The sequence below is a fragment of the Chrysemys picta genome, chromosome 8 (genome assembly GCF_011386835.1).
Source record: "Chrysemys picta bellii isolate R12L10 chromosome 8, ASM1138683v2, whole genome shotgun sequence".
Taxonomy (NCBI): Eukaryota; Metazoa; Chordata; order Testudines; family Emydidae; genus Chrysemys; species Chrysemys picta.
In genome coordinates, this window is record NC_088798.1 from 55,376,861 (window position 1) to 55,391,176 (window position 14,316).

General features: G+C 48.2%; 1 protein-coding gene across 1 annotated transcript in view; it reads right to left on the reverse strand.

Moving 5' to 3' along the window:
* Nucleotides 1-14,316, reverse strand: part of LOC101947203 (regulator of G protein signaling like 1) — a 28,220-nt gene that overhangs the window by 12,367 nt on the left and 1,537 nt on the right. Inside the window, exons 2-6 of the mRNA XM_065554499.1 lie at nt 14,089-14,196; nt 13,511-13,619; nt 12,308-12,501; nt 11,054-11,171; nt 291-387 (exon numbers count right to left, since the gene is read on the reverse strand). Of these exons, the coding sequence (XP_065410571.1) occupies nt 291-387; nt 11,054-11,171; nt 12,308-12,501; nt 13,511-13,619; nt 14,089-14,185 (615 nt within the window). The 5' untranslated portion in view covers nt 14,186-14,196. The remainder of the gene's footprint in view (nt 1-290; nt 388-11,053; nt 11,172-12,307; nt 12,502-13,510; nt 13,620-14,088; nt 14,197-14,316) is intronic.

A 14,316-nucleotide genomic window follows, 5' to 3' on the forward strand; every position in this document is an offset into this window, starting at 1 on the left:
AGTCAGATCCCTGGGGGACATTGCCGTTAAATGAATTTCCTGACTAAAGTCAGTGGGGCTCTGCGTGGGCACAGGGGTCTGTTTGCACAGATGAGCTTACAGCCCAGGGGCTGTAGACATTAACGCTCTTGTTCTGGACAAAGACAGTTTGTTCTGCAGCCTTGCATGACCCCTCAGCCCACTGGCATCAACACATTCACAGAGAAAAGCATCCCCTCCCCATTCTCGGGCCTGTGCTCTGGGATCTAGCTGGGGTATCAGCAGGTGGAGGGCAGGCCATCCTTACTTACCAGCTTGTCCTTTATGAAGGATCCCCTTCCCTGCCTTGTGACCAAGTGAGTGTCAAAAATAGCGCTTCCAGGGTACAAATCTTGGTACATCTTAAACCTGCCAGGATGGAAGAGTATTAGAGAAAGCAGAAAGAGCCAGGAGTACTTGTGGCACATTAGAGACTAACAAATTTATTTGAGCATAAGCTTTTGTGGGCTAAAACCCACTTCATCGGATGCATGCAGTGGAAAATACAGTAGGAAGATCTATATATACACAGAGAACATGAAAAAATGGGTGTTGCCATACCAACTATAATGAGAGTGTGACGGGTTGGATCACAGAAACCCCCTGGGGAGCTGCCACCTGATGTGCAAAGACTACCTCTGCTCCTGTTTTCCCTGCCAGCTCAGGACTCCAGCACCCTGTCTTGCTGAGCCAGACACTCCCGTCTGCTGCAACACAGACCCAGGGTCTGAATCGCTTGTCCCAAAGCTGCAAGTTTACCTGAAAACAGCTCACAGAAGTGTGCTTGTCTTTAGCACTCAGATACCCAACTCCCAATGGGGTCTAAACCCAGATAAATCCGTTTTACCCTGCATAAAGCTTATGCAAGGCAAACTCATAAATTGTTTGCCCTCTATAACACTGATAGAGAGATATGCACAGTTGTTTGCTCCCCCAGGTATTAATACATACTCTGAGTAAATTACTAAATAGAAAGTGATTTTATTAAATACAGAAAATAGGATTTAAGTGGTTCCAAGTAGTAACAGACAGAACAAAGTAAGTCACCAAGCAAAATAAAATAAAATGCGCAAATCTATGTCTAATCAAACTAAATACAGATAAGTTCCTCACCAGTTCCAGAATGCTCCCTTTTACCGGCTAATCTCCTTTTAGCCTGGGTCCAGCAATCACTCACACCCCCTGTAGTTACTGTCGTTTGTTCCAGTTCCCTTCAAGTATCCTGGGGGGGTGGAGAGGCTCCTTCCTTAGCCAGCTGAAGACAAAATGGAGGGGTCTCCCACAGGTTTAAATAGACTCTGTCTTGTGGGTGGAGACCCCCGTCCTATGCAAAGTCCAGCTCCAAGATGGAGTTCTGGAGTCACCTGGGCAAGTCACATGTCCCTGCATGACTCAGTCTTTACAGGCCGAAGCCATTGTCCACATGGTATCTTGCATGTCTCCGGGAAGCCTTCTTATGTGGATTGGAGCATTCCAAGATGCATTGTTCCCCAAGTGTTTCCTGATCAGGTACTTAACCTGGCGAATTCCTTCCTAAAGAAGCTGACCAAATGCCTCCCAAAGCTTACTTAGAAACCAAGCCAGCATACAGCCCATATTCTTAACCTCAAGTAGAAAATGATATATATGTACAAATAGGATGAATAGATATAGTAGACCATAACCTTTATGGAGATATATTACATGGCACAGGCAGCACAAAACATATTCCAGTTATGTCATACATACATTTATAAGCACCCCCTCCCCATAAAGCCTTATGGGGTACACTGTCACACCCTCCCCCTGAACTTACTGCCAGAGACTTGAACACTGTCCATGGCGGAGGCAGTACCTGTAAAATTTCTGTTTGTCTTTGGTCACACTCCTTTTCAGTACCTTGAAACCATATGATGTCACTCCTAGGGGTTCTAGCCCGTTTTGGGGTTCCTGGTCCCCAGATGCTTGCAAACAGGTTGGGATGTAGTATTGCTAACAGAATGCAGACAGCAATATCTGTTAAAGTGGAGGTGTCTTGGCATTTAGCCACCAATGCCATGAGGCGGTGTGCCTCAGTTTCCCCTTCTACACAGCAGCATGGGCCTGTTATGCTTTTGCTGCTTTTTACAGGTATGGGCTATAAAGTAACATGCTGGTGGGGCTGTCTTGTCACCATCCCCAGCATGTACAACAGCTTCTTCCACAAATTAGGTATGTCCCACATCTTTAAAGGGTTTACCACTAGTGTGAATTCTTTTGTTTTATCCCATAGGTGAATTAGTAAAAGACACAAGGTTAACAGCAAATCTACGGTGGACAGGCTTCGTTCACACAATTTGACTTGTTTAGCATCTATTGCATTTTCCCAGTTCTCTGTGCCCTCTGGTAGACACTCTGATGCAGATTCCTCTGCCTCTTTGGGGAAGACTTCTAGTTTGGGCATGTGCTTGGGTCTTTGGCCAGGAAAGGGTGTACTACAACCATGCTTGTCCTCGGCCCCTCCCTCTGGAGTTTCTCTGGGCTGGGCCCCACACCCTTGTGAAGTTCCTCCCATGAAGAGATTTCCCCCCCCCCCCCCTTGTCTTGGAGAGAGAGTTTTATCTCTTGCAAGTGTAGCAAGAACAGCAGCTTTCCCTGGGGTGCTCTGGACCCCTTTGGGCATCCCACTTTTTGTTTCCAATGGGTCAGCTGGATGGACCCCCTCATCCCGGAGACCTGCCCCCCAGGTTTCCCTTAAAACCTGATCCACAGGAGAGGGGGCTGGCATTTCGAATGCAGACTTTTCACCCTCCTCCTGGGAAAGCCCCTCCCCACAAAAGGTGGGTGGACTCTCTGGCCCCCCCTGACCTTCCATCTGGGCTTCCCTCTTTGGGCTCCCCTCCGGGTCCGACACTCTGTGTCCCCTGAAAGGGAAGGTGATCCTGCCCCAGCTGTGGACTCACAGCTACCAGCTACGACAGACCTCTCACTGGCCAGCAAAATCCCTCCCCTTCCACTTGGACTACAGAGTCCCTGGGGCCTGTTCCCACCGCAGCGGTCCCCAGGACCCCAACTTCCACCTTTGGGATACACGCCTCTGCGCACCCCAGGGCAGGCCCAGCCCCCTGCTGACCTGCAACTTCCTGGCAGTCAGCAGCTGTGGTGGCCTCCTTGCTACAAGGTGGTACATCCCCCTCCCCAGGGGAGATGATTACGGGACAGGAGCTGGCTTCATCCAGCTCCCCCCTCTGGAACTTCCCTTGAGCCCCGGGGCTATAGGAACCGGCTACAACCAGCCCTGCCCCCGAAGCTGCATCCTTTACTGCTGCTGGGGAATCTAAGGGACACTCTCCTATTCCCCCAGCAGTCCGTGTGATTCACCCCCTCCCCCCCGGGGCTTTTAGCACAAGATTCCTTCTCACTGCTAACCAACCCTGGGACAGATTCTGCCACACTAAAGAAATCATTCCCCAGTAGAAACGGTGCAAAATTGTGTACCACCGTTGCAACCGTCAGCTCAGCCTGCAAATCCCGAGTTTGCATGTGTACTTTAGCTAAAGGTCCAAGGACTTTGTAACCCCCTACCAGCTCTAATTCTGCCACTTTACCTGGCAACAAATCCTTCTCCTGGATCAGGTCCCTCCTGACCACAGAGATCTCAGCACCCGTGTCCCTTAATCCAAGAAGCATTTGACCATTCCATTTAACAGCATGCATATGCTCATTGCTTGGTTGTGTGGAAGCAAGCTTTACAAATCCTGTGTGGAAAGAGGCCACAGCCTGGCTCTGAGAAGCTGCAGCTTCATGAGTTACTTGTTGCCTGTTTCCACTCAGCAAGGGACACTTATTCCTCAGGTGCTAAGTGGACTTACAATGATAGCACCTCTTGGGCTCCTCTGCTAGCACAGGAAATTTGGGACGAGTACCAGGGGAATGGGGAGGTGACCGCCCAGCCTCTTTTTTCCCAGACCCAGGGGTAAAACTATGATTTTGCTTTTCCCCAACCTTATACCCCTCTGCCAGTGGTTTATGTTTGATTGCAGCATGTGCTTGCTCATAAGACTCTGCATACCCAGCTAATTCACCCACTGCATTTACCTTTTTGTCCCACAAATACTGTTTTACCTCATCACTGCACATATTCAGGAACAACAAAGAGTCTGGTGGCACCTTAAAGACTAACAGATTTATTTGGGCATAAGCTTTCGTGAGTAAAAACCTCACTTCTTCGGATGCATAGCGTTCCTGAGTAACGAGATCACACATATCCCTTCAAAGCTTGTAATGCCTTTCCCCCCCGCACCTATTTATCTACCAAATCTCTCATTTCATTGGCATAAGCCACATTACTTAATCCAGATCCCCTCTTAAGGCTCCTGAATTTAACCCTGTAGGTTTCAGGTGTAACCTGAAACTGTTTCAAAACCAGCTTCTTAAATTTACCATAGTTTGAAGCATCATCAATAGGCATCTTATTGAATATGTCCAGAGCTCTGCCCGTCAATTTTGCTATCAATGTGGTCATCTTCTGATCTTCAGGGATGGCATGGAGGGTGCACAGTCTCTCAAAGGTGATGAAATATTCGGCGATATCGCTGGACTCGTCATACCGTGGACATAGTCGCTCCCATTTGTGGATTTTTGGGGAAGTGAAGCCAGCAGGGGGAGGGTTTTGTCTCCTCAACTCCATAACAGCCAGTTCATGTTTCTGGGCCTCCCTCTGAGGCTCCATAGCCCTCTCGTGGGCAGCTGTCTCTGCCTCCATAGCTCTCTTGTGGGCAGCCTCTTCCCTTGCATTTTCTGCCTCCACAGCACTAATTTCTAGTTGTCTTAGTTCCAGCCGTCTCTTATGTTCATTTTCTTTCTCTTTTGCTTCCAGTTTGGCCAGCTTTAGTTTATTAGCAGCGTCACTAGTACTCATTTTCCTGCTCTCTTGTGCTGGGCTACAACCCCTCTGCAGTTCACTGAAACTAAGATCACTAGTACTCATTTTCCTGCTTTCTTGTGCTGGGCCACAACCCCTCCGCAGTTCACTGAAACTGAGATGCACTCAACTCAGGGGATTCTTAGTTAACAGAGACTTTCACAGTGCCCAGCGTTCAGCTTTTCTGGGCAATTTGTACCCTTTGCAGTTTTAGTTTCTTCTGATCTTCCGTCTTACTTATTTTGCTTCCTTTTCTGTCTCTACTTCCCTTTCCCGAAATAAGCAAACAGAAAATAACAAACCAGGAACCACTTTGTCTGTTCTCCAGCCACCACACTTAAAACTCACATAAAATCACTACCAGTATCTCAAAGCAATCAGCTGTGCACAGACCCTGCTCGACTATGCCACTGTGACGGGTTGGATCACAGAAACCCCCTGGGGAGCTGCCACCTGATGTGCAAAGACTACCTCTGCTCCTGTTTTCCCTGCCAGCTCAGGACTCCAGCACCCTGTCTTGCTGAGCCAGACACTCCCGTCTGCTGCAACTCAGACCCAGGGTCTGAATCACTTGTCCCAAAGCTGCAAGTTTACCTGAAAACAGCTCACAGAAGTGTGCTTGTCTTTAGCACTCAGATGCCCAACTCCTAATGGGGTCTAAACCCAAATAAATCCGTTTTACCCTGCATAAAGCTTATGCAGGGCAAACTCATAAATTGTTCGCCCTCTATAACACTGATAGAGAGATATGCACAGTTGTTTGCTCCCCCAGATATTAATACATACTCTGAGTAAATTACTAAATAAAAAGTGATTTTATTAAATACAGAAAATAGGATTTAAGTGGTTCCAAGTAGTAACAGACAGAACAAAGTAAGTCACCAAGTAAAATAAAATAAAATGTGCAAATCTATGTCTAATCAAACTAAATACAGATAAGATCCTCACCAGTTCCAGAATGCTCCCTTTTACAGGCTAATCTCCTTTTAGCCTGGGTCCAGCAATCACTCACACCCTCTGTAAAAAGAACAGGAGTACTTGTGGCACCTTAGAGACTAACAAATTTATTAGAGCATAAGCTTTCGTGGACTACAGCCCACTTCTTCGGATGCATATAGAATGGAACATATATTGAGGAGATATATATACACACATACAGAGAGCATAAACAGGTGGGAGTTGTCTTACCAACTCTGAGAGGCCAATTAATTAAGAGAAAAAAAACTTTTGAAGTGATAATCAAGATAGCCCAGTACAGATGGTTTGATAAGAAGTGTGAGAATACTTACAAGGGGAAATAGATTCAATGTTTGTAATGGCTCAGCCATTCCCAGTCCTTATTCAATCCAGAGTTGATTGTGTCTAGTTTGCATATCAATTCCAGCTCAGCAGTCTCTCGTTGGAGTCTGTTTTTGAAGTTTTTCTGTTGTAATATAGCCACCCGCAGGTCTGTCACTGAATGACCAGACAGGTTAAAGTGTTCTCCCACTGGTTTTTGAGTATTTTGATTCCTGATGTCAGATTTGTGTCCATTAATTCTTTTGCGTAGAGACTGTCCGGTTTGGCCAATGTACATGGCAGAGGGGCATTGCTGGCACATGATGGCATATATCACATTGGTAGATGTGCAGGTGAACGAGCCCCTGATGGTATGGCTGATGTGATTAGGTCCTATGATGATGTCACTTGAATAGATATGTGGACAGAGTTGGCGTCGGGGTTTGTTACAAGGATAGGTTCCTGGGTTAGTGGTTTTGTTCAGTGATGTGTGGTTGCTGGTGAGTATTTGCTTTAGGTTGGGGGGTTGTCTGTAAGCGAGGACAGGTCTGTCTCCCAAGATCTGTGAGAGTAAAGGATCATCTTTCAGGATAGGTTGTAGATCTCTGATGATGCGCTGGAGAGGTTTTAGTTGGGGGCTGAAGGTGACAGCTAGTGGTGTTCTGTTATTTTCTTTGTTGGGCCTGTCTTGTAGGAGGTGACTTCTGGGTACTCGTCTGGCTCTGTCAATCTGTTTTTTCACTTCAGCAGGTGGGTATTGTAGTTTTAAGAATGCTTGATAGAGATCTTGTAGGTGCTTGTCTCTATCCGAGGGATTGGAGCAAATGTGGTTATATCTTAGAGCTTGGCTGTAGACAATGGATCGTGTGGTGTATCCTGGATGGAAGCTGGAGGCATGTAGGTAAGTGTAGTGGTCAGTAGGTTTCCGGTATAGGGTGGTATTTATGTGACCATTGCTTATTAGCACAGTAGTGTCCAGGAAATGGACCGCTTGTGTGGATTGATCTAGGCTGAGGTTGATGGTGGGATGGAAATTATTGAAATCATGGTGAAATTCCTCAAGGGCTTCTTTTCCATGGGTCCAGATGATGAAGATGTCATCAATGTAGCGCAAGTAGAGTAGGGGCGTTAGGGGACGAGAGCTAAGGAAGCGTTGTTCTAAGTCAGCCATAAAAATGTTGGCATATTGTGGGGCCATGCGGGTACCCATAGCAGTGCCGCTGACTTGAAGGTAAATATTGTCCCCAAATGTGAAATAGTTGTGGGTGAGGACAAAATCACAAAGTTCAGCCACCAGGTTAGCTGTGACATTATCAGGGATACTGTTCCTGATAGCTTGTAGTCCATCTTTGTGTGGAATATTGGTGTAGAGGGCTTCTACGTCCATAGTGGCCAGGATGGTGTTTTCTGGAAGATCACCGATGGATTGTAGTTTCTTCAGGAAGTCAGTGGTGTCTCGAAGATAGCTGGGTGTGCTGGTAGTGTAGGGTCTGAGGAGAGAGTCTACATAACCAGACAAGCCTGATGTTAGGGTGCCAATGCCTGAGATGATGGGGCGTCCAGGATATCCAGGTTTATGGATCTTGGGTAGCAAATAGAATACCCCTGGTCGGGGTTCTAGGCATGTGTCTGTACAGATTTGTTCCTGTGCTTTGTCAGGGAGCTTTTTTAGCAGATGGTGTAGTTTCTTTAGGTAATCCTCAGTGGGATCAGAGGATAATGGCCTATACAATGTGGTGTTAGAGAGCTGTCTAGCAGCCTCTTGGTCATATTCCAATTTATTCATGATGACGACAGCACCTCCTTTGTCAGCCTTTTTGATTATGATGTCAGGGTTGTTTCTGATGCTGTAGATGGCATTGTGTTCAGCATTGCTGAGGTTATGTGGCAAGTGATGTTGCTTTTCCACAATTTCAGCCTTTGCACGTTGACGGAAGCAATCTATGTAGAAATCCAGTCTGTTGTTTCGACCGTCTGGAGGAGTCCACGCAGAATCCTAAAGCAAATACTCACCAGCAACCACACATCACTGAACAAAACCACTAACCCAGGAACCTATCCTTGTAACAAACCCCGATGCCAACTCTGTCCACATATCTATTCAAGTGACATCATCATAGGACCTAATCACATCAGCCATACCATCAGGGGCTCGTTCACCTGCACATCTACCAATGTGATATATGCCATCATGTGCCAGCAATGCCCCTCTGCCATGTACATTGGCCAAACCGGACAGTCTCTACGCAAAAGAATTAATGGACACAAATCTGACATCAGGAATCAAAATACTCAAAAACCAGTGGGAGAACACTTTAACCTGTCTGGTCATTCAGTGACAGACCTGCGGGTGGCTATATTACAACAGAAAAACTTCAAAAACAGACTCCAACGAGAGACTGCTGAGCTGGAATTGATATGCAAACTAGACACAATCAACTCTGGATTGAATAAGGACTGGGAATGGCTGAGCCATTACAAACATTGAATCTATCTCCCCTTGTAAGTATTCTCACACTTCTTATCAAACTGTCTGTACTGGGCTATCTTGATTATCACTTCAAAAGTTTTTTTTCTCTTAATTAATTGGCCTCTCAGAGTTGGTAAGACAACTCCCACCTGTTTATGCTCTCTGTATGTGTGTATATATATCTCCTCAATATATGTTCCATTCTATATGCATCTGAAGAAGTGGGCTGTAGTCCACGAAAGCTTATGCTCTAATAAATTTGTTAGTCTCTAAGGTGCCACAAGTACTCCTGTTCTTTTTGCGGATACAGACTAACACGGCTGCTACTCTGACACCCTCTGTAGTTACTGTTGTTTGTTCCAGTTCCCTTCAAGTATCCGGGGTGGGGGGTGGGGGGTGGGGTGGAGAGGCTCCTTCCTTAGCCAGCTGTAGACAAAATGGAGGGGTCTCCCACAGGTTTAAATAGACTCTGTCTTGTGGGTGGAGACCCCCCCCTTCCCTCCTATGCAAAGTCCAGCTCCAAGATGGAGTTCTGGAGTCACCTGGGCAAGTCACATGTCCCTGCATGACTCAGTCTTTACAGGCCGAAGCCATTGTCCACATGGTATCTTGCATGTCTCCGGGAAGACTTCTTATTTGGATTGGAGCATTCCAAGATGCATTGTTCCCCAAGTGTTTCCTGATCAGGTACTTAACCTGGCGAATTCCTTCCTAAAGAAGCTGACCAAATGCCTCCCAGAGCTTACTTAGAAACCAAGCCAGCATACAGCCCATATTCTTAACCTCAAGTAGAAAATGATATACATGTACAAATAGGATGAATAGATATAGTAGACCATAACCTTTACGGAGATATATTACATGGCACAGGCAGAGCAAAACATATTCCAGTTATGTCATGCATACATTTATAAGCACCCCCTCCCCATAAAGCCTTATGGGGTACACTGTTACAGAGAGTGATCAATTAAGGTGGACTATTATCAGCAGGAGAAAAAAACTTTTGTAGTGATAATCAGGATGGCCCATTTCCAACAACTGACAAGAAGGTGTGAGTAACAGTAGGGGAAAAAATTAGCCTGGGGAAATAGTTTTTACTTTGTGGAATGACCCATCCACTCCCAGTCTTTATTCAAGCCTAATTTAATGGGAGGAGACTGGCGTGAAGGCAGAGACAAGGAGGAGAGAGGTGGTGAGGGGAATGGAGGGCCTAGTCCCAGAATGCTGGATAACCCTGGATATCACTTCTATTGCTGCAGTGAAACCTGATGAGGAGGGTGAAACTGATCATCCTCTGATCCCCTCCTCACCAGCTTCTGCTGCTGCAGGGGGCCGTGCTATTCATGGGTAACCCCAGCAATGCAAGGACCAGATCAACCTGCCCCTTATAATATATCACAGACACAGTAGTGTATGAAAAGTTATGAGCCACACCCTGCTGTCCTTATGCAGGTAAAACCCTCGTCAGCTGCAATGGGAGCTGTGCCAGAATATGGACTCAGCACTCTGGCCACTGCTTAGGTGTATCCTACTACGGAGTATGTGTGTGTATAACCTCCAGCAAGTTTAGCAACAATGCCATCGGCCTCTCAGGAAGTGTGATGGGGCATCCACCCCTCACAAGGCTGGAACAGGCTAAAAGGGGCCAATTAACCTTACAGGCGGCACCTGGAGGAGAGCCAGGGATGGATAAAGCCTAGTGGAAGATGAAGCCCAGCTGCGCATGGGCAGGCTGGGCTTGAGTAAAACCAGGAAGCTGAGAGCAAGAGGGGGCTGCAGGGAGGGGCTCTGCAGTCACTCCCTACACAGAAAGGGAGTTGGCCAGGGACAAGGAGTTCGAGGGGGAGCGTAAACCCTAAGATCCCATCCTGGACTACAGACTCCGGCAAGAAGCGGAGGGGGGGGGGGAATAGCCTCTTGGAGCGGAGGAAGCTTGGGCTAGTAAACCCAGAGGTGGGCCAGGAGATAGAGAAGTGAATTAGGAAGGAGCCCAAGGAAACAACAACCGGGTCAGAGATTGAGTAGACTGTGGTTGCTAGGCATAGGGTCCCTGGGCTGGAATGCAGGGTAGTGGGCAGGCCTGGGTTCCCCTACCAGCCATTGGAGAAGTGGCACTGGACCTGGACTTGGACTTGGCCTGAAAGACTGACTGACATGGCATATGGACAGCTTGTACAGTCGGACTTTAAGACCCCCAGAAGGGGAGGACCAAATAGTGACCTGGCTGTAGGGCTGAGTCACAAAGAGGAAGCACCCTAAGTCCCAGAGAGATAGAGAAGCCATGGTGCAGGCAACTGAGGGAAAGGGACACCAGACCAGGTGAGAGAATCCCCAGACCCAGCCACAAGGAGGCACCCCAGTGGTGAGTGTACCCCATTAAAGTGAAATGAGCCAGGACTACTCACCATTTCTCTTCCATTGCTTTCAGGACAAAGCTCTGTGCTGTGAATAGCATGGAGCTGGTGACCAGGCCAGCCTTGGGTATATCTCTGATGATGGAAGCTTGGCATTGCAGCAGTTCCTCTAGAAAAGACACACAGTCACCTCCTCTCATCTGCACCAGACATTCTAACATTGTAAGGACCTCCTGAGCCATCCATGAATCTCCATCCCTTGTGTTCACAAGGTCCAGGACCTTCATCACAATCATTACCCCCTCGACCACGTTTGCCCAATAAATTTTTCCTCCTTCCTTGGCATTTTCCCCTTTTATAACATCACTTTTTAACCCAAGAAGAAGTCTGCAGGCCACGTAAATACCAAGGCACCTCACACACTTTGCAAGTGACACTACTGAGCTCAAAACATCTAAAGAAGACAGTAGGGAAGAATATTTCCCTCCACTGCTAGAATCACAGGGCGAAATTCTATGCAGGAGGTCAAATTAGCAGATCATAGTGGTCTCTTCTAGAAATCTGTGTGGCAGTAAGAGCAGGAACCTCAGGAAACAGTGAGATGAAAATTAGAGTTCCTGAAGAGCAGATGCCCCACGGGTTTGGGCAGTGAGAGCTGGCAAGGCCCTGTGCACTCTACTGCAAGCTGGATCTAAACCTTGCTGCAAGGTCCCTGGATTTGGCAGCACTGTGGCACAGCAGACTGGAAATGCCAAATGAAAGGCCAGACCCTCTGCCTCCACTAAAGCCCCGTTGTGGTGCTGAAGTGATACAACGGCATCTTAAGCCAGCCCTAAGCAGGGCAGCTGAGAATGCTCCCAGTGGTCCAGAATCCTCGCCAATTTGTGTACAGTTGTATCAGGGAGAGTAGCAGTTCCTCCAGAGCCCTGCTGTGTGCCCACGTACTCCCCATGCTGGAGTAAGTGGACAATGCGCCGGCTTCCCCTTCCCTACCAATGCACCAAACAGTTGAGGTGGTACAGGGGGTTGTCCTACTTTGCTGTGGGTGTGGCCCAGCAACAAATGACTATTTCCCTCCCACTCTGGAGCAATTGGGAAGTGGTGAGTGAGTTGTACCCCTCAGGGGTGTCTGCGGCACAATGCATGCCCGGGCCACTCCTGGGATGGTGAGCTTAGGCACTGCCCTTTGCACAGAGAAATCATTCTAGGCTGGGGCATCCCTTTCCCTTGTAACCTTAGTGGGTGGCCTGGATCATGTTTGCCTTCCTGGGTAGCTCAGCTCTGTGGAGTAGGGAGTCTGCATACCAGCAGGCACTTTGTTGTGGAAGAAATTCTTGAGGATACTGTTGATCAAAGCTCTCTGAGCTTTGGGGTTGGACTCGGTGTTGAGCTTCTCCACCGCCTGCCAGAAGAGCAGTGGGGCTTCGGCGTTATGTTGTTTGAGGAATTGCCTGAAAAACTCCAGGTGGACGGGGTTGTGCAGCACTTCCATGAGATACCTGGTGGGGAGGAGGCACTGGGTGAGAAAGCAGCACCATGGCAGGGCACTGTGCCCTTATCAAGAGCTGGAGCCCTGCGCCTGCATCTCCATTGGCATGGGGAGTTTTTGTCAGACTCCCAGTGATGGTGAGAGAGTAGAAAGCTTGGGGACCTCCGCGCATGGGACCTGATGAAGGCAGAGTACGTCTTCTCCATACCAAGGGAAAACAAATGTGTGCCTCCTCCCCAGCTACTGATTCATTGAGAACCATGGGACCAGATGAACCCACTCATGGCTCAACAGCATTGGTGGAATTTACCAGACCTGGCTGCCACCAAAGGGAGCAACTGAGTCAAATACTGACCTGGGTTACACCAGTGTAAATCCTGAAGCCAGTGGAGTCATTCTGGATTTACGCTGGTGTACCAGACAGCAGAATCTGACCCAATGGCTCTGCACCTGCCATGCTTAACAGAAGATCCCAACCAGAGAACTAAGGTGGGAGCAAGGTTAATTTCACTAGAGTTCAGCTGTGCACTTGAAGACATCTGCCCTGGCTGCCTTGGAACCCACAAGTGATCAGCAGCACCCAGGCCATATACTGCTTTGTGCTGAAGGAGAATCAGCTCAGCAGGGAATCAAACTAGACAGGCACAAGAAATAAATGAATGAGGGGAGGAAGCCTTATTATGATGCTCAACAGCTCCACCTGCTGGGTAACTACGAGTGCTTCAGCCCTCCGGGATGAAGCGGATGTTTCCTGTACAAGTAGATGAGATGTGAGATTGCATATGAGGGTACGTGTGGGGGGGAGGAAGAGTTTCTTCCCCTCCTCCCCCATTCCAGTGCCAGGATCCCAGCTATATCAATGTCTCTGTCTGAGAGAGCTCTACTCTCTGAGGCAGGCGGGACTGGTTCCACAGGAAGATGAATCAGATGGCAGGAGTTTGGGGGGCTTAGAAAACATGACTCCGGAGAGAGTGACGGTGGTAAAAAGGAGGAAAGCTCCATGACACACAGTGCAGTACCTGGGTCTTAGAGAGGGCTTCCTTAACATGAGGGTCTCCTTCCTCATGAGGGACAGACTTGTCTTGCTCAGGCGAACACACTTCCTCTCTTCGTATTCAAGATCGAACGCTGTTACAAAGAGAAGAGAATTGGGTCCGAGGTTACTGGGAGCCATGTCACAGCAAGCACAGACTGACTCAGCCTCCAGGTGGAGGAACTCAGGGCTCTGAGCAATCTCCAAACCCACCATGACAACATTCATGTCGTGAGGCCAGCCCAGAAGAACCTGTGCTGTGGGAGCTCGTCACCTGAATATGGCCACGTCCCTTTGGGGTTGGCTGTTGCGGAGCGTTCCTTCTCCCTGAACTCTGGGAAAGGGTGCTGGAGTGCAGGCCTTTCTGGGGGGCCAGGACTCTCCTCTCCCCCTTCCTTCTGGAGATGATCACTTGAACCATAGGAAGGAAGTAGGTGGGCCTCTCCGCAGCCTAATCCTCTCAGGATGCCTTCCATGCTCAGTCCTTCAAGGTTGTGTCTGCTATTCTCTGCCCATGAGTTTGTTTTAAGTCTGCCCTAGTTCTAGCCCCTCATAAGCACTCACCAAGGGAGGGAAACATGCTGCAGAAGAGCTCATAGTCCTCACTTAACACCTCTACAGCCATTGAAGGATTCCTGAGGGTCAGCTCCTCGAATGTCATGCTCCTGTAGTCTGATGGGGCAGAGAGAAGAGGGGTTAGACTAATCACTTGTTCAGCCTGTGGTTACCAGTCAGCCTTGGGAAGGTGCTTGAAGAAATAATTCATAGTGTTATATCCACAGGAGTGCCAGT